General features: G+C 44.0%; 1 protein-coding gene across 1 annotated transcript in view; it reads left to right on the top strand.

Moving 5' to 3' along the window:
* Positions 1–19930, top strand: part of ACSS1 (acyl-CoA synthetase short chain family member 1) — a 1294163-nt gene that overhangs the window by 889294 nt on the left and 384939 nt on the right. Inside the window, exon 9 of the mRNA XM_078649067.1 lies at positions 19255–19367. Within this exon, the coding sequence (XP_078505193.1) occupies positions 19255–19367 (113 nt within the window). The remainder of the gene's footprint in view (positions 1–19254; positions 19368–19930) is intronic.

Below are 19930 nucleotides of genomic sequence, written 5' to 3'. Positions count from 1 at the left end.
TGTACTGAGGTGGATACCGTTATCAGAATTTTTATAATGATTATTTCCTTTTCTTGCTACCTTCTTTTTGGAGATACATGCGTTTTATATAAAATAACATCATGTACTTGTGGTGGTACGAAGAATATGTTTTTAACTGCACGTGCACTTTTCTGACACCGTTCCCCTTTGTACATTGAGTTGTAATTTCACTGCTGGCAATGTTTGCACATTGAAGTATGGCCGCCGTTATGAACTTGGCGCTCCAGTCCTCTGTCTATGTTGATGGGGAGGTGGGGATAAAATGGTGCCTGTTTGTTTTCACGGGTTGACACTGAGGAAGCCTAATTGGTGAAACGCGTCTGTTGTCTTGGGGGCAGGGGGTCTGCCATTAAAAATTACATTTTTAAATCACAGCCCACGAGTGCCGTCTACTTTCGTTGAAACCGACGAATGTGTTGGAGAAAATATATATATATATATATATATATATATATATATATATATATATATATATATATATATATATATATTCACTGAAAAAAACAAAAGGTCACAGGGACGTTATAGATAGGCTCAGATTTCACTTATACAAAACCAGTGAAATTTAGCAATTATAGTTACCGGAGTTAATATAACTTACCCTCCCGCAATGCACTGCTTATGACCTCGCATATTACATCACTCATGACATGGTAAGCTACGTTTCCGGTGTAAAGGCATGCATGGTAAAAGCATATGAGTGGTAAAAAGTTATGTGGTAAAGGCATGCGTGGTAAGGACACTTGCGTCCTAATGACCGCATTGTAAATCAATGTGAATGGAAAGCCTTACTTGCAAACAAGGGATATTTTCCATTCATCAGGATACATATTTACTCTTTATGACCATGTGAAATGTGGTGCATTCCTTCACCAGTGAATGAGTATGTATTTTCTTTAGACAATGCCCAACAATTTTTCATTTTTTATATTTATACGGCGCGAACCTGGCTCTAAAGCATATAATCTGGTACATGGGTACCAGATTACATTGCACAAGGTCAGATTTTGTTTTTGTTTTTTCCAGACACGGAGATTAAGTGAATTGTCCAGACTTGGGGTTTTTAAAACTAAAATGGGTGCATGAGTAAATTATATTTAAGATGACAAAGGTGCAGTCCACCTTTGTACAGACTTGATATTTGTCTAAGGAAACATTAGGTGAGTCCAACCTAAAGAAGCAGAAGCTGAGCCAAAATGTTTGTAAAGAACCTGCATCAACAGAGCATAAAAGTGAAAAGATGACTGATTCTGTGCCTCGGTCCTCTCAAGCCACACCACCAGAAAAAAGTTAATTAATGGTACTGCAGCAACAATTAGAAGATTTTTGGAAGTTAGTACATCTAGTGCCATTGCAGGGGACATTACATCCTAGCTGTCATACAGAACAGGCAAGGAGCACTCACAGGCCATCTGTTGGCATTCACTCATCAGGCTTAACCATGCAGTCCCAAGACCAGCTTTGCTCCTGGCACCCTTTCATCCAGGCTACTTCCCTGCGCCCTATGGTAGCCATGACAGATAAAGTCACAGTTTGGCCAGGTGTGCTTGAAGGTGTAGTCCGAGAAAGGTAAGGAGGACAGCCGATCATGTACTATGGCATTAAACCACATAATAGCCAGCTGAGAGCGCTACATGCTATCTTTGGTAATATCATATAGGAGGGGATGTGACACCATGGTACATCCTACTAACATCTTACTTTAGACATCGTCGCTGGAAATCAGAGTGTGTGGGTGGCGGCAGAGGGGGTGCTGCATCACTCACAGAAATAATCATGCTCGAGTTTGGAATGTGACTGAGCAATAAAGATGCCTTGAAATTGTGTCTTTATCTTGTTACACTTGCTGCTCATTTACAGCCAGAGGTCAAATGTCAGGCTATGTCTTCTGAGAAATTGCTGCTTATTCGTTTAAAATGGAGATTGGTTTCTACTTCTTGTTTCTTACTGCGGTGTGAGAGCATTTTGAAGAGTGAACTATGGCAATCCTGCTGGAGTACAAGGAGTCTTTAAGGAAAGGCTGTAGGATGTCATTTTGTTTTACCATAATAACATTTAAATTCATGCAAATGTATTGGACAAATATTTTGAAATATACCAGCATTTAAGAAAGAACAAATTAATCAGTAGCGTAACAGTAGCCCCCACAGCCACCGAAGTGTGGTGGGGTCTGAGCTCTGGGGGGCACCACCCAGCACTGTGCACGAACTGCGGGACCCTGGCCTGAGAGCTACTGATTGGGTGCCCAAAGAACAAAGACACGGGCAAAGCAAAACTAAAGAGGCGACAGGAGGGCATTTTGAGTGAGGCATGGCACATAAGAGTCCAGGGCGGAATGTAAGGAGTGAGATCACAACGCAGGGTGGAGTTCCGGAGGGAATCCCTACCAGCGAGGTCAGTGAGCGACAACCCCCACCGACTAGCAAAGTACCCTCAGTGAAGTCAGGTCCGCCAGGAGCCCTTGGGCCCCACTAACAAAGACACAGGCAAAAAACGAAACTGAGGAGCTGACGGGGGGGGGGGGGAGTTCGAAGCTCTGCACAGTGTACTCCGCAACAAACAGAACACAGCACAGCATCAGTAACGAGCCGTCACGGAGGCACTAAGGGCTACGATACCCCTCCCACAACGAACATAAGAGATACCGAAAAGGGCGACGGCTGGAGAATCTTACCTGGAAGGCAAAAGCCAGCGAGGGTAATCCATGAGTGAAAATAAAGGGACACAATGAGGTCACAACACGGGAACCCACTCAAAGGCACCCACCAGCTACCAGAAAACTGAGCGATCCATCAACAATCGAAACCAGAGAGGGAACAGCCGTTCAAGTGAGCGGGCAAGGGTGAGAAACAAAGAAGGGGGTCGTTAACAGAACCAAAACCAAAATAAGACCAGAAGGTCAGGGACCCACAGATGGGGGGAAAAGATCTCAATCACCACCCAATGTGGGACATTAGAACCACCACGGCGGAAAGAAACACACACAAAGACCCAACACGAAGAAAAGCAAACACCACAGGGGGGGCAGTGCCAACACATAAGCCCAATAAGAAGAGCCTGGAACCAAAAACCGGACGCCTTAAGAGCGACGAAGGGGCCACACAAGCAGAGCCACAGCAAGCGCTCACAACCAAACTGGAACAACTGAGCAGAGACAAGAGATTTGTGCTCCTCCAAACCAAAAGAGGCATAGCAGACATGGCCGGCAATGAGGGAAAATGCTCCCAGCCTCCAAAAAAGACCAAACCGGAGGGCCATGCGGAGTCACCCATCAAGCACAAACCAGACCTAAACAGCACCTTGGACAGCATTCTCCTAAAACTTGCGGAAGTCCATGACCTAGCCAAATCAACCAACTAACCACAGACGCGATCCAGCTTGAATTGGCTGCGGTAAGTGCAGACATACACGCAGCAAACAACAGACTCTCTGTGGTGGAACAAAGGGTGAGTGACATAGAAGACTGGGGCCTTCACACAAGCAAAGCGATCGGCACTCTGGCTAAGGCGACCATAGCCCTCCAAAAACAAGCGGCAGAATTTGAGGACCGCAGTAGGAAAGGTAATATAAGGATCCTAGGAGTGCCGGAAGGAGAGGAGGACAAAGCGGGCTCATGCGTGTCACTTGTGCAGGCCCTCATCCCCAAGCTCACGAAACTCAAATTCCAGAACCCCTTTGAGCTGGACAAGGCCTACAGTGTGCCTGCCTTCAAATCTACAAACAGGTCCTGCCCAAGACCCATAATATGCAAACCACTTTGCTCACACCACACGGACGCCATTTTCGGAGTAGCAAGAAAAAATCCCAACTTACAATGGAACAGCCACAAAATTATCCTTACACAGGATTACTCAAAGACTACAGTAGACATAATAAAGGTTTCCTAGCCCAGAGAGACAAGCTGAGGAAAGAAAACATCATATTCTCCTTTGCTGGCCCCACTAAATTATGGATAAGCAACAAAGGGAGATCTCACACATTCGAGGACCCAATGGAACTAGCAAGATACCTACAGAGACCGGTCCAACAGGAAATGGAGACATCAGCATCAGGCAAGAGAAGCGCGTCACCAGACCTAGCGGCGGAATAGGCAGGGAAAGCCAAGCGAGAAGCCACTTGGCCCAAGGCGGGAAACAGGAATGAAGCAACAACAAGGGACAACACATCTACCTCAAGACAACAAAAGCTACCTCATGCACTCGCCAAAATAGAACCTGATGGAGTCCGAAACCTCAATGGAATCAAGAACTCGACATGAGTCAAGACCAAAGGTCAATTTGTATACCTTAAGATAACAAAGTCTACCTAATCCAAAGTGGTACAAAAGGGGGTGGTGATGGACGGAGCATCTGAACCAATCAAGCATTCACACCCAGTCAAGAGATCTGGGTTTAATTCATCACCGCTTTTTAGCCCACTCTGCCACCCCAGTTCAGACATGGCCATATGCAAATCAGTCTGACCCTGAGGCCTCATGGGAACAGTCCAGCCCGAACTGCCAAGCCATGCCTTCCCTGGACTGGAAACAAGCTTCCGAGGACTGGGTTCTGGCATTTCAGCCGTCTTCAGCCTGGCTTGCTTGAATCCAGTAGCAAAGTGAGCAAGGGACTCATGTCTGAGCATAACCTGCCAACTTATGGTGAACAAAGTGGTACAAAAGGGGGTGGTGATGGACGGAGCATCTGAACCAATCAAACACTCACACCCAGTCAAGAGATCTGGGTTTAATCCATCACCGTTCTTTAGCCCACTCTGCTACCCCAGTTCAGACATGGCCATATGCAAATCAGTCTGACCCTGTGCCTCATGGGAACAGTCCAGCTCGAACTGCCAAGCCATGCCTTCCCTGGACCGGAAACAAGCTTCCGAGGACCGGTTTCTGTCATTTCATCCGCCTTCAGCCCGGCTTGCTTGAATCCAGTGGCAAAGTGAGCAAGGGACTCACGTCTGGGCATACCCTGCCAACTTATGGCGAACAAAGTTCGGGCTGGACTGTTCCCATGAGGCACAGGGTCAGACTTACTTGCATATGGCCATGTCTGAACTGGGGTGGCAGAGTGGACTAAAGAACGGTGATGGATTAAACCCAGATCTCTTGACTGGGTGTGAGTGTTTGATTGGTTCAGACACTCCGTCCATCACCACCCCCTTTTGTACCACTTTGTTCGCCATAAGTTGGCAGGGTATGCTCAGACGTGAGTCCCTTGCTCACTTTGCCACTGGATTCAAGCAAGCCGGGCTGAAGACGGCTAATGTACAATCCACGCAGTTACGACTGCAATATCGCCGTATTGACAAAGACAATAAGACATTAGACTCCAGGACGTGGTCTCTGGGTGACAGATCCGTGACAACAGTCAGGAAAGACCTGCACCCATCGGAGAGTAGGCAACCAAGAGAGGAGATACGACTCTGATATATCCTTTCCAACCACAGAAGGGGAGACAGCTAACAAGCTAAATATACAACACGGTGTAAATAACTACCTCTTGAACACGCCAAGCCAAAGTGCTGGTAACAACAAAGACTACCTCAGATAAGACCATTGAAGCAACAGACCTGCACGGACACGTCAAAGACTATAATTTTGCCACTACAACCAGTCACCCTAGCGCACACAGCTATGCCAAAGGTGCCCTTACGCAATAGCCAATACACTAACGTTGAGCCCAGAATAGGAAAAAACAAACAAAACGGGGGGAGAAAGATAGCAAGGTCCACACACTGTAAGACATGACACAGAATAACAGCTCAGCCCTGCATGCAGACCTAAAGATAGTCTCCCTCAACGTAAAGGGCCTAAACTACCCGGTTACGAGAAAGAAGGTACTCTACTACCTTGCAAAGAAGGAGATATCATTCTCTTACAAGAAACCAAACTCTCCAAGGAAGACGCGACTAAGCTTAGGGCGAGATGGATAGGACAGGTAGGCTGCTCCCCAGCGGTTGAGCAAGAAGCGGGGGGTCATCACACTGATAAATAGGAAATCTAAGATAACCATTGAAAACGAACAGCATGACGAGGAAGGGAGATTATTAATAACTCAGCTGAAAAGAGGCGCCAAAACCATACTAGTAGCAAAGATATATGCACCAAATACAGATGACACATCATACTGGGAGGGTATATCGAAGAAACTGGAGGCGAACTACTCGAATGACATGACTGTACTGGCAGGAGACTTCAACCTGGCACTAGACTACACCCTAGACAGACAATCGATATTCCAGGCCCGGCCCCCCGCCTCACACAACATTCTAAAAAATATATGCAACTTATTTAACCTGAAAGATCCTTGGCGTTTTCAACACCCGGCACCAGGGATTACACTTTCTACTCAAACCCACACAACTCCTACAGCAGAATAGACTACATCCTCATCTCAGGCACACACACACTCTTGACAGAACACAAGGAAATCGCGGCAAGAACAATCTCCGACCACTCATGCATCAGTCTAGCAACTAGCAGGCTGACACAACGAACACACCACCCGCAGATTGCGGTTTAACAACATAGTCATGGCAGAGCAGGAAGACCAAACCAGAATTGAGCAAATCATCAGGGACTACATCAAAGATAACGACACACCAGACATAAACCCCAAAAGCCTGTGGGACGCACTTAATGCGACGGTTAGAGGAGCGTTAATTGAGATCAAAGCCAGACGTGATAGAGAAGCAAAAGCACAGCTAGTCCAACTAGAAAGAGACATCAAACAACTAGAAAACAATCATATCGGGGACACTAAGAACACTGGTACGCATGTAGAGCTCACAGGGAAAAAGTATGAATTCATCAGAATTGTTAGTGAACGTGCAGGCCTATGGATAAAGAAATACAAACAATTAACCTCTGCGAGGCAAACAAGGCAGGGAAAATCCTAGCGTCATATCTTAAGCACAAACAAAGACAACACTGCATCTCCGCAATCACAGACGCAAACAACATCGCACACACCCAACATAAGGACATCCTACGAACATTCATGCAATTCTACCAAGAGCTCTACAAAAGAGACGATATTCTTGATCAGGCAGGCAGCAAGGCCTACCTAGACAGTTTCAACTTGCCCAAGATATCAAATGAGGAAGCCATGGCACTAGTCCAAGACATAAAAGCAGAGGAGATTACAAATGCTATCAGGTCCCTGAAGAACAACAAAGCCCCAGGCCCAGATGTCTACACGGCCCCCTTCTATAAAACCTTCCAAAATCAGCTCCTACCGGTCATAAAAAAAAGTCTTCAACCACTGCGAAAGGGAAGGGGAGGTAACGGAATCTATGTTGCAAGCAAACATAATTGTCATACCCAAGGAAGGCAAAGACACACAGTGGCCCAAAAACTACCGCCCCATTTCACTTATCAACATAGATTGCAAGATATACGCCAAAATCCTAGCCACAAGACTAAACAATGTGCTCCCACAGCTGATCGGAAACACACAGGTAGTCTATCTGTAAACGCGTATGTCTCATGACAACACTAGACTCCTTTGCCATGTCATAGAACACTCTTCCAAATCGGACAAACCAGCGGTAGCAATCACGCTAGAATCAGAAAAGGCCTTCGACAGAGTGTCCTGGCAATTCCTTGAACAGAGCATGCAAGCGTACAACCTGGGAGAAAGCTTCATGAAGATGGCACTATATAAAACCCCCAAGGCACAGGTAGCTATTAACAAGTTAACATCAAACCAATTCAGCCTCCAGCGGGACACGAGGCAAGGCTGCCCCCTATCGCCAGCGCTGTTCCTACTAGCACTCGAACCCCTGATTAAGATATCCTTGGAAACAGAGATCTGGTGGGTGTAACCATCAACAAGACCACAGCCAAACTTGCAGCCTACGCGGACGATGTACTTATAATAACAGAGGACCCAGATCATTCTATAACAGCACTCATGGACACCATAGAGAGGTACTCCAACCACTCCGGATACAAACTCAACAGAGACAAATCTGAATGTATGCCACTTAACATACGCACTACCAGAGAAGTAGCAGACAAATCAGGGTTAGCCTGGCAACCAGGGTTCATTAAATACCTAGGAATCCAATTTGGTAAGAACCTGAAGACCACTATCTAGCAGAATGAGAAAATAACCCTAGAAAAGTTCAAAGGGCTCCTGGAAACCTGGTCGCCCAAGTTCATCACCTGGTGGGGGGAGGATAGACACCATAAAGATGATGATCACTCCAGTAGTAAACTACCTAGCAGGAAGGCTTCCCCTTACTCTCACAGACGAATTCCACCTGAAGGTAGACCAAATGATAAACAAATTCATATGGCGAGACAAAACACCTAGAATAAGCCCAAAACTAAGACTAGAGAAGAGGCTAGGAGGACTAAACGTGGCAGATTTCAAGACATTCCAGCAGGCCCTCATAGCTAGACAGGGAATGTATTAGATACTACAGAACCAGAAATACACCCCAACCTGGCTCTCTATCGAGAAGGCCATTATAAACAACACCAATCCTTTGGCTCTCCTCACCGCTAACAAACAGGCACAAAAGAACAAACCGATATTTAAAACCACTAGACACACTTCTCAAGGTAGACCAGAAACTCAAACACAGCATTAAAAACTCACACTGGGAAACCCTCCAGCCAAACCCCAAAATTAAATACAAAGGGAAACCGCTGGACATAGAGTCATGAAAAAGACTAGGGCTATCCTACCTGGCACAGTTAGAAGGCGAGGGGCAGCCACATACCTTCAACAGCCTAAAAACACTACATAACCTACCAGACATAGAGCCATACAACTTCTTCGCAATTAAAACAGCCGTAACAAAATCAAAAATAGCCAAGCACAAACCTTCAATCGTCCAGTATATGGAGAACCTAAACAAAGTGGGACACCAGGTGTCTCACTTATACAAGCTTCTCCGCCCTATTTCCTCCAAACTCAATGCTAAAAACACCAGTTATAGGGAAACACAGCTAGGCTCCACACTTACAGAGCAAGAGACTCGCACCCTTTGGGCGGCCCCATCAAAAAATATGATCTCCCCAGTGTTAGCGCAGACGAAATTCTGGTTACTACATCAAGCCTACTGGACACCAGCACGCTTAGCGTCGATAGGACTTAGAGTTAATGACTGCTGTTGGAACTGCGGCTCGGAAAAGGGAGATCTAGCGCACCTCACATTCCAATGCATTAAGGTTAGAAATTTCTGGGAGAAGGTGTTTGAATTCATTAATAAGGCCCTAGGCTGCACCCTAAAAGTAGAATATGCCACAATAACCACAGCAGACATTACTGCGGACTTAGCCACACAACAAGACAGAAACCTCCCGGACTTCCTCCTAACGACAGCAGTCATAACAGTACTAGCCAAATAGAAGGATACCACCAAAGCCACTTTCAAGGGGTGGCTGAACTGGGTGACATACCTAAGGGGGGCTGACAGCACAGCACTAAGAAATACACCATGGAAGAACCCCAACAGACGGATGTGGTCGACACTAGACAAATTCCTAGTCCCATACGAACCCCAATGAACAACGAAAAATAGGCTATACCTGCAAGAAGGTAATCCCACAAGAGATCGGCTAAGCTGTAGGATGTAGGGACAGGACGGAGTGGCAAGGTAGTAGTGGTCTCCAACTCCTGCGAGCGGCTGACGGTCAACCACAAAATAACCACCAAAGACCTTTATGTTTTGTGTTACATTATATGTACCCCTTAGACACGAGACCAACCGCAAATACCTACATGTTCTATGTTATATGTGCACTAGTCAGAAGGGCGGATAAGTGCAGCCTGATAGGCCCAATCGACTACCCTACTAATAAACGCAGCCAATATTGTAAAACGAGCGCCCAGATGGATCCAGCCGCGAAATGTGCTATTTGTTATATGTCATGTCTATATTGTAATGTGAAAATACCAATAAAAACATTTTTTTTTAAAGATGCAGTCTGTAAATGATAGTGCGCTACCATACCATTATATCTGCAACAGTGTGCTCCAAAATACACCAACGACTATATTCTACACCGTTACCACTCTCCTGCAGAATGGGAGTGGCTCATTTGCTACACTTGTTCTTTGAGGCTTTCGTTTTTCACAAACCCTATGTATTTGGTGAGGTAATATTGATGCCAGCATCCCTACTCTGAAAGTTGTTCCAGCAGCTCTGGTTCTAGGACACTGTTGACTTCCCTTCCCTAATTCCTGAGAAGGTGGAATTTGTCATAATGCAGGATAGGTCCACCCTGCTTAAGAAAAGAATGTGATATAATATTTCAGTAACTCCAGGTTATATGGTGGAATCATCTACTGCCTGCCAAGCCCTCAATATTAACAAATTCATGGATACTCCTGTGCAAGCAGCTGAATGTATGCATTTGCCTGCAACATCTAAAATCCTTTCCTAAGGTTTCTCTGTGAATACTTTAGTGTTTAGGGGGTGCTAGACATTGTACAGAAAGTTGAATTGCAGCAGTGTTTGCATAAGGTTGCAGGAATTCAGTTTAGACTAGCTATATACACATTGCCAGCCCACACCGGAAATGACTCCCATGCCTGGACTCTCCCACCTAGTAATACTGGCATGTGACACCACTGGTTACATTTAAAAGTGGGAAGGGTGTAAATTGAAAAGGGAATGCTGCAAACAGACCGACAATAAAATGTCTGATTCTGAAGTGAAAATCTCTATTGTGCACACATTCCTCAAAGTCCCAAATAAGGTGAAAACTCAGAAATGTGTTTTCACGAGAACAAAATCTCCCAATGGTGAGATATCCACCTTTATTCATTAGTAATTCTTTGTAGCTATTTTCATGAGTGATAGGATTACCTGTGACACAGTGCATAATGCGGGTGTAACAATTATTAACCTGCTTTTTGCTGCTAGCCTCTTCTGTCTCTTCTGTTAGAAATGGAGGTTTCTAGTTGACAGTTGTATACACCCTGTCCAAGTAGGGACCCTCTCAACTAGTCAGGATAAGGGGATTACACACCTGAGATAACCCCTGTTCACCGCTTTGGTAGCCTGCACGAGCAGTTAGGTGTATGTCAAGGCAATAGTACAATGAAAACACTACAAATGGACACCAAACCAGTTTAGAAAATTAAAGTATCTTTATTTAAACCAAACATGACCAAAATAACAAAAATACAACACACATAACTCAAAATATGACTTTTTAAAGGGCTAAGCCATTCTGTCCATAGAACTCTATGGATGCTGTAGTTTTACACAAAGTACCTCAAATGCGTCAAAATCCACATGGCAAAAACCACAAAGCAAAACAGCCGCAGAGGAGGGAAGCGCTGAAAAACACAGCAATGCCTTGGTTTGTGAGTCCTTGGCATCATTTCTGCTGCATGCAGTAGAAATGTTGTAGCCGATTCAGATGTGAAGCAGTGCTAAGCTCTGGCCCCCTCTCAAACCAGTAAATGGTCCATCAAGACACACCAAAGTTCCCTTTTTGTGTGCCTGTCAAAAGGGAATGCACAAAGCCCAGCTGTCACTCGTCTCCAAAGTGTATTCAGAGACAGGCAGCAGGCACCAAATGTCTGAAGTAAGAAAATGCTGACTTTATAAAAGTATATTTTTCAGAAATACCAATAAAAATTTAACTTCACCATAAATTGAGTTTTTAAATTGGGATTCCAGAGACACCAAACCTGGGGATCCCATCTCTTCCCAATTAGAAATTACACTTATAAACTGTAATAAGGTAATCCCAATGTTAACCTGTGGGCGAGATATGCCTCACAGTAGTGATAACGAATTTAAGAGTCTTTCACTACTAGGTCATATAAAACCTAAAGGTACATGCACTACATTTTACATACACTACACCCTGTCCTTGAGCTGTCCAGGGCCTACCTTAGGGGTGACTTATATGTATTAAAAATGAAAGTTTGAGTCTGGCAAGAAGGTTAACTGGCCCGGTCGATATGGCAGTTTAGAACTGCACATACAGGCTCTGCAAAGTAGGACTGAGACATGTTTAAAGGGCTACTGAAGCGGGTTGCACAATCAGTGCTGCAAGCCCACTAGTACCATTTAATTTACAGGCCCTGGGCAAATGTAGTGCACTTTCTAGGAACTTACAAGTACACAAATATTTAAATTGTGGATAAGCAAATGTTTCAATGTTTAAAGTGGAGAACACATGCACTTTAGCACTGGTTAGCTGTGGTAAAGTGCCCAGAGTCCTAAAGCCAACAAAAATGAGGTCAACAAAAGAGGAGGCAGAAGGCAAAATGTTTGGGGTGAACCTTCGGAGACGACTATTTTCCAAAACACTGTTTTTAAGAATGGTTAAAAATCCCCTAAATGATTCCAACAAGTTTCCATATAGTAGCTTCTTACATTCCCATGATTACTGAAATTTAGTGTTTTAGCAAAAAAATTGGTAAGCATTGTATACCCTTTCTATTTAAATGACCAGTTCATGGCCCTTCGTTTGTCTCTTGTCACTATATGGGCTGTGCTGTACAGGCCTTTTATTCCACCAGGCATTCCTCAGTGGGTTGGAGTCATTGGAGGCCTGTTTTGAAAGCCCATGGCTACCCATGCTGCCTTTGTCACCTTCCCCAGCTCATGAAGGTATATTTCAGCTTGCACAGGAAGCTTCAAGAGAGAAAGAAAGGGAGAGAGGGGGAGATAAAGAGAAAGAGATGAGAGAAGAAAGAAGGTGAGATAGAGAGAGAATGGAGGGATGGAAATAAAACGATCGCACAAGGAGATGACGGAAGCAGGTCTGTTTTGTGCTTTTGGTTCCTTAGTTCAACACTGATTATCTGCCTGAGACACTCATGAATAAAGCCACACTCTGAGTACCCTCCTAGATTCAGTTTAATATCCTGCCCTACAGTTCTAGAACACATGACTATGTTATAGCAGAGTAGATACTCGAATTAGTAGGATTTTTATCACGTGATGTTTTTAGCCATATTTTAAGTTCAAGAAGTATATTTTCTGAAATTTCAGTTTTTAAACATGAGATAACTTCTTGTCCTAAATGCTTAGTCAATGAAATAGGAACGAAACTTACCTCTAGCATACCTGTGGTTCGAGTATGTTCTAACCATTGTTCACATAATTGTTATGTTACCAACACCAATAATGACATAAAAGTGTTCATATATGTTGTCCTGTTTCCAATGTCATGCCAATTATCAAATGTCTAGGTTTAATTAATTGTGTACAATATTTGACTTGCTAGTCTACTTTCCAATGTTCAGCCGATTTCTTACGTTTGGAATTGTCATGTGATAGTAGTGTTTGTTTTCGTTCAGTTTTGTTTATTTTTCATCATTTTATGAGGTGCGTAGCAAGGGGCTTTTCCTCAAAGTGTATTTGGGTACTTCATATACATGTGCAATGGGTGAATTTTTTGGGAGATAACTGTGCTATCTAATAATGAGTTTGGATAATTGAAAATAGTTTGGTATTCCTGATTACTAAGATCGTAATAATGACGGGATAACAAATATTTGCCAGCTAATTGAGCCTCTAAGTTATAGGAGCCATAGATCCAAGCAGGTCTTGTGCTCTTGGGAATGGTGAAGTGGTCATGGGAGATGTTGGGCCTGGTACTTTTTGAAGGTTTATCCCCAAACTTTTTACCTTTTTCCTCCTATTTTTCTGACACTATTTTTGTTGGCTTTATGACTCTGGGCATTGCTAAATATAACCCAGCCATTACTTCTTGTCTACAAGCTATGGTCCCATTTTTCCGGGATTCGTGATGGAGTTTTTAGCACCATTTTGCTCTCCTCGCTCACTTGCCTGTTTTTGAAGCTCATGGCAAGATAGCCAAATAGGGACAATTAAATCTTTGGACTCTTTGGCTGCACTGAAGGAATGCAAAGGTAGTTTGTGTAGGTTTTTCTTGATGTCCAGGAATTATTTGCTTGCTAACTGTACCACAGAGGTGAAGTCCATTAAGATTATTGTCTTGGACCCTTAAGACTTCATTTCTCTTTATGTACTTGGTAATCAGAGGCCTGTATTGCTGTCTCATTATTTCAATAAACATGCTATAATGGTTCAAGAAAGTCAGTCTGGAGGCGAGCAGGCCACAAGGGTTCTCTGTGCCTACTCCACTAACAAGGCATTGAAATTGCAATAGGTCTCGCCTTTGATTAAGTTAAAGTTGTTTGCTTTGCTAATGGTATTGTATAGCAAAGCAAATCGCTTTAACTTAATTTAAGGCGAGACCTATTGCATTTTTAATGCTTGTTTTTTTTCTGGCCGCCTTGATATGCTTACTTCGAGGTGGTCTGTAGATTAATGTTAGGAGTCAGGTAGCCGATGTGCAAAGGAAGATAGCAGAAAGATCGGGCTCTTCCTTGTGGTGTCCTTGTGTCTAGGTAGCTAAACATCAATGACAATGTAGATGGAGTAGATGTTGAAGTAGGTGTTATCTGTCAGCGGACCGGGGCGGCAAGGATGAGGGCGTGGAAGGGGCGTAGTAGTAAGGGTTGAGATTGTATGGTGGGGGGTTTAGGTCAGAGATGGCGGGCCCCAGAGGCTGCCAAAATCCTGGTTGTTACTCCTTCCCCACTCGCTGAACAGGAAACTCGGACCTCTGCTGTCTAATCCTCCTCCTGCTTCGTACACTGGCCACTATGGTGCGCGTCACCCCTCAGTGGGACAGCCAGGAGGACTCAGGTGGGCCCCCTTCCCCAGGCAGTTACACTGGTCCTACAGCTGCTGCTCACGACGGGCATACTCCTGCTCAGTGAAGCTTGAGGAAAGCAGAAGCGCCAAAGTCTACACAGGCACTGTGCGCAATAACCTGAAATGTGGCTGAAGGGGGGAAGCGTGCTCCCTGAGATACTTGTGGCACCACTGACCGCAACGGGGCCCCCAGCAGATGCTCTCAGGCAGAGACCCACAAGCTGCACCCGACGCTGGCCGAGCCGCTTCCGTGGGACCCCTGGGGCTCCTCTCTCGCTGCAGGCTAGGCGTGTCCTCTCCACAAAGCTGCAACGCTGCTGCATGCCCCTCCTCTGTCCGCTTACCGCATAGTGTCAGCAGGTGAAGGCTTTTAGGAGCAGGCACAGAATAGGCATTGGCGGTGCGATTCCCAGTGCTGATCGGCTCTGCTATGTTGCTCCCCGCCACAGCTGAAGAGACGTTTTCCTGGGTGGGGGAAAGTACGTCGCTGTGCTCCTGCTTTTCACTCACTGCAGCTTGCTGTTGTTGGCTTCGCTCGGTTCACGGCTGCAGAGCTTGCTGGATGATCTGGCAGACCGTTGTGCTGGATTGCTGGACTAAAGGTCACGGCTCGTGGCTCGCAGCTACGGGCGTTGGATTAGAGATCACGGCTCGCAGCTACGGGCGTTTTGGAGTACTGTTTTTTGGGATGTTCCAGGCCCAATGAGGACTGTAGCTTCGAACACCATAGCTGCGTACAGATCAGAAAATCTTTATTCGGTTTTTAAGAGAAAAAAACATAAAAGCACAATATCACAGTTAATATATGTTACACAAAACTTAATATACAATCATAAAATATCATTCCGTTAAAATGTATATTATTAACAACAATCACTGGTGAGCAGGTATAATAGTAGCAGCATTTATGAACAGTTAATTCTCCCTGCTATTTCTAAGTTTTAGGGCTGATTTTAGGAAACCAATCAGGAATAAATTGCTTTCAGGCTTTAACAGTTGCAGGTAACAGAGGGCTGGTCGGACCTGGGTGAAATTCTGTTTTTTTAAAAGGGGCTTTAGGAAGAACCTTCGGGGTGCATCATAGAGGGGACAAATAAATAAAAAGTGCACCAAATCCTGCGGAGACTCATTGTCGCAGCCGCAGGGCGGTAGCACTCGACCTCTATGAGAGCCCCTTGGAACAGTTAATAAAAGGTGATAATAATCGAATCGGAACCTGGTTAACAAAAACCGCTAATAGCCCGATATGGGTCATGATAAATAAGGCTCCATTAAAGGTGCAGTTTTTAACATAGCGTATTTGCGGACACTGGGTTTAAATAGTTCCACCTCATCACGAATCATTTGTTGTAATAAAGAGAACGTTTTTTTCACAAACTCCACATCAGCAAAAGTAATTGAATCAGGATTAAAAAAGAGTTCTGGTCGCCCCAATGCAAGAAAACAGGCTTTTAAGTATTTTAACCGAGGGATTTTGAGCATCCAATCCATGGACAATACTTCCTTTAAAAGGAAGTGATTTCGCTGCGTACAGGAAGCGGCCGGCAAGCTGTGTAGAGGAAGCGGCATTTTTGTAGCTATGACAACAAAAGCATCGCAAGATGGTGTTGGACTGTCCACAGTCACGTGCATGCTGTTTTATGGACAAATGGCAAGAGCAGCCATTTTTGTCTATGCAAATGCGTGCATAACCCTCTACAGGATTGATTCCAAAAGGTACTCGCAATGGCGAGGGCAGCGCATGCGCTGCTTTCGCCAGGCGAGATCCAAAAAGTAGCTGGAGAAGTAGGTGTCCCCTAAGATGTCTGACAAGAGTTGCAGCACAAATATAACCATGCCCTGGGTTTTCTGATTCACTTCCACACCAGGAGTGAATATTGTTCTTTTCAGGATATGTCTCCAGGTCTTCCAGTTTGTCCTGCTCTGCAAATGGTGCACTTGTATGCACTAGTGTAACGAAACTTGAGGGTGGCCGCTGCAAACTACATGAAGGGAGCCCCTTCCAGACTCAGTCAGGAGCTCTAAGGCCAGAGTACTCTGCTGAGTTGGCCCCTTGGAGCAAAAGCCCCTCCGCACCACTCTGGCTGTGGAGGCGTGTGTTACTTCCCTGCTTGTATGGCATGTGTAGCTGAATTTTCAATGGCCTCCAAGACAGATATTCTTTATTCAGTTTGGTCCAGCCTAATATCATGTTTATTTAGATACAGTCCAAAATGTTGGAAAAGTAACTTATAAAGTAACATGCAGTAACCATAAATACGAATGAAAGGTGATTAGGAATTAGCTTCTAGCCATTATAAGTGTATGTGGTGTATGTCGGTATGGATTGTGTTATCAGTCAAGTTTCACAAGTTAAATTCAACACTGTTGTTGTCAACTTCTCCACAGAGTCATAACTAAACGTGAGGGGGGACTCTCAAGATATGCTGAAGGTGCACCTCACACTCAAATTAGAAGGGGCTTAGGGGGGCCTTTCCAGTATGGGTAATCCTGGGCCCCACCCACACTGCAGGGGGGGCTTTGTTACACCCTTGCTTCTCCAGATATTTACCCTGGAGATTCTAACAAGCTGGATGGTAGTGGACACCACTGTCCGCAGTGGCCGGGCAGTGCTCACTGTTCCTTTTTGAGTTTCTCTAACAGTGCTCCTTCTAGTTTTACTTGATGATGGTTTCTCAGATGCTAGAGCACCTCAAATATACACACAATTAAGGAACATCAGCCTTCACTCGAACTAATAGATATGTTAGTTTTTTTGCCACACCAAACCAGGGAGGTATGCGACTCCAACACTGCCGCCCCAGCCTCCGTGCACAGGAAATCATTCGTTTTTTTCTGATAGTTATCACTAGAATCTTCTTTTGTTCTTGCTCTTTAGCTTTAATTTGGTTAGATAAGTGTTGATCTAATATGTGTCATTTTCTTTACTTTCTATTTTCACCTACAACTCTCATTCTTTCCTTACATTAACCTATCTAAAATTCCTCACAACGCTTGAGTCATTATGTTTGAGATTGGTGTTTTAGTGTTACTGGTTTCAATACAGGTGTTGAACTAATTGTAGAGGAATGAGACATACGTTTTGGCTAGATAAACTATGATGACCGCTTGTAGCACTGGCAATGATATTGAGAGGCATACACTAAGCAAGTTTATGCCATCCTAATTGAGACATGATACAAGTATATAGCCAAAGAACGGTGTAATATGCATTTACAATGTCAGTATGCAGCCTTAAGAAAGATCAGAGGGACAAAATATGTGTCGCTGTTAGACACTAAACGATAGCACATGTCCTATCAGAAGATGAAACAATGACTGATGTGTAGTGTTAGTAGTTAAACTGTGCTTACAATTTGCTATTTGACAAAATTGATGTGTGCCACCTAAACCCATTTATTTAGTAGACTGCCAAACGGGCAGCGTTTGTTGGTTTCTGAGTACACTTTGAAGAATCCGGTTTATTTGAGGTTAGCACCGTCCAATACAAAAGACAAGGCATTCTCAGAGTCACTGCAAACGACGTTTCACATAGCAAGTCTGATATCACAATGTACTAAGATTACACTATTAGGTAACAGAGCCACGGTGAAAAGTTAGCAATATTTGAACTGCAGTTGATTTTGCAAAAAAAGTGCAAATTCAATAGTGAGTGTCAAGTCACTTTGTGAATCTCTGTTGACATGTAGAAACGAATGCAAAGTTACTGAAAAGTGCTAACAAGAGAAATATTTGCACCGTGCAAACTAGAAAAGGTCCCTTCTTTAATTTGCATATGGACAAGGAGGGACCTGAAATCGCACTGTTGTGCATTTATAAGTAACCAGAGAGAAAGCTAGAAAAATAAACGAACTTAAAAGAAAACTGCAAATTCAGAACTCGGAGTATGTATGCCAGCCTTCCTCAGCTGCATGTGCCACGATGAATAAAACGACTAAATGACATATAGTTTTGAAAATGAGGACGGAGTGAAGAGTAATAAGGACACAAGAAAGAGTTTACGAATCAGTTCATTTTTGTCACATGCACATATGCGTGCAAATATACACCGAACCATCTGTATGCATGCAGAGATAAATACAAAACACAGGTGTTTATCATCTGCAAGCACAGTACACTATTCATGCTGCTTTCATAAATACAATATTTTAAAATAGGCACAACGCCATTGCACAGTTTGCAATTTGCAGATATGTATATTATAGGCATCCATACTGTGAAATCCTCCTACCGCCCAGCACACGGCTAAAAACATATGGACAAAGCCTTTTTCTATACGTCCCCTGGCATACGGCTATTGGGAACCCCTAATGATATTTTCAAAATTTGTTTTAAACTGTTATTACGGTTTTGGGATGATTTCTTGTTTGTACAGTGTGCGTGTATCTTTTGTGGTGCTTGTGACGTCACGTGCAAAAAAGATTTTGTTGCATTTTCATTAAGGAAGTATACGGACTCCATTTTCCTTACCAGGTTCAGGGTTTGCACCATAAAGCCCATCTTCCTGCAGTCTGTAGTTAGTATGTAAAGTTTGCTATTTAAATCTTTTCTTCTCATTGTTTTCCTTTTCTACAGAAACAGGCGGCATCTGCATCGCCCCCAGGCCTTCAGAGCCAGGAGCTGAAATTGTTCCAGCTATAGCCATGAGGCCGTTCTTTGGAATCCAGCCAGCACTGATGTCTGAAAACGTAAGTTCAGCAGCAGTGCACAGAAGTGTTGCATTGAGTGAGTGAATGTTCATGGGCTAGTCACATAAAGAGATTTTAACCATCCAGTGGCACAACAACGTATGAACCAGAATTCACTAACAACACAGGCGTATAGGGAAACTGTAGGGCATTAGGATAATAGTTGTGCAGGATGGGAGACCTGCACAAGTAATAGGTCCACAATGTCCCCTTTCTAAGAACCAAGCACCCCATTATAGTGCTCGACTCTCACAGGGTAGCAAAGCAGAGGAGTCCAAGGCCTACTCACTGGGGGTGCTGTGGGCTAGTAATCACCTAATATAATTTGTATTTATTTACGTAAAAAGCAATGATGATAAAAATCAATGAAGTGTATCTTTCATGTATAACATATTATACAAAGATTAAAAACATGCAAATACTAAAAAACCTTTCAAGAAACGGTGTCTTTACAGTACAGTATTCTCTAATACATCTATAGTTCACTTGAAATCATTGTCATACACACAAAGTATTTTCAGTCCAATAGAACACACTAAAAAAAACTCAAAAAGATTCTGTCA

This window comes from Lissotriton helveticus, chromosome 6, assembly GCF_964261635.1.
Source record: "Lissotriton helveticus chromosome 6, aLisHel1.1, whole genome shotgun sequence".
In the NCBI taxonomy this organism is placed as follows: Eukaryota; Metazoa; Chordata; class Amphibia; order Caudata; family Salamandridae; genus Lissotriton; species Lissotriton helveticus.
Note: the sequence above shows the minus strand (reverse complement) of the source record. Positions and strands in the feature narration are given on the sequence as shown.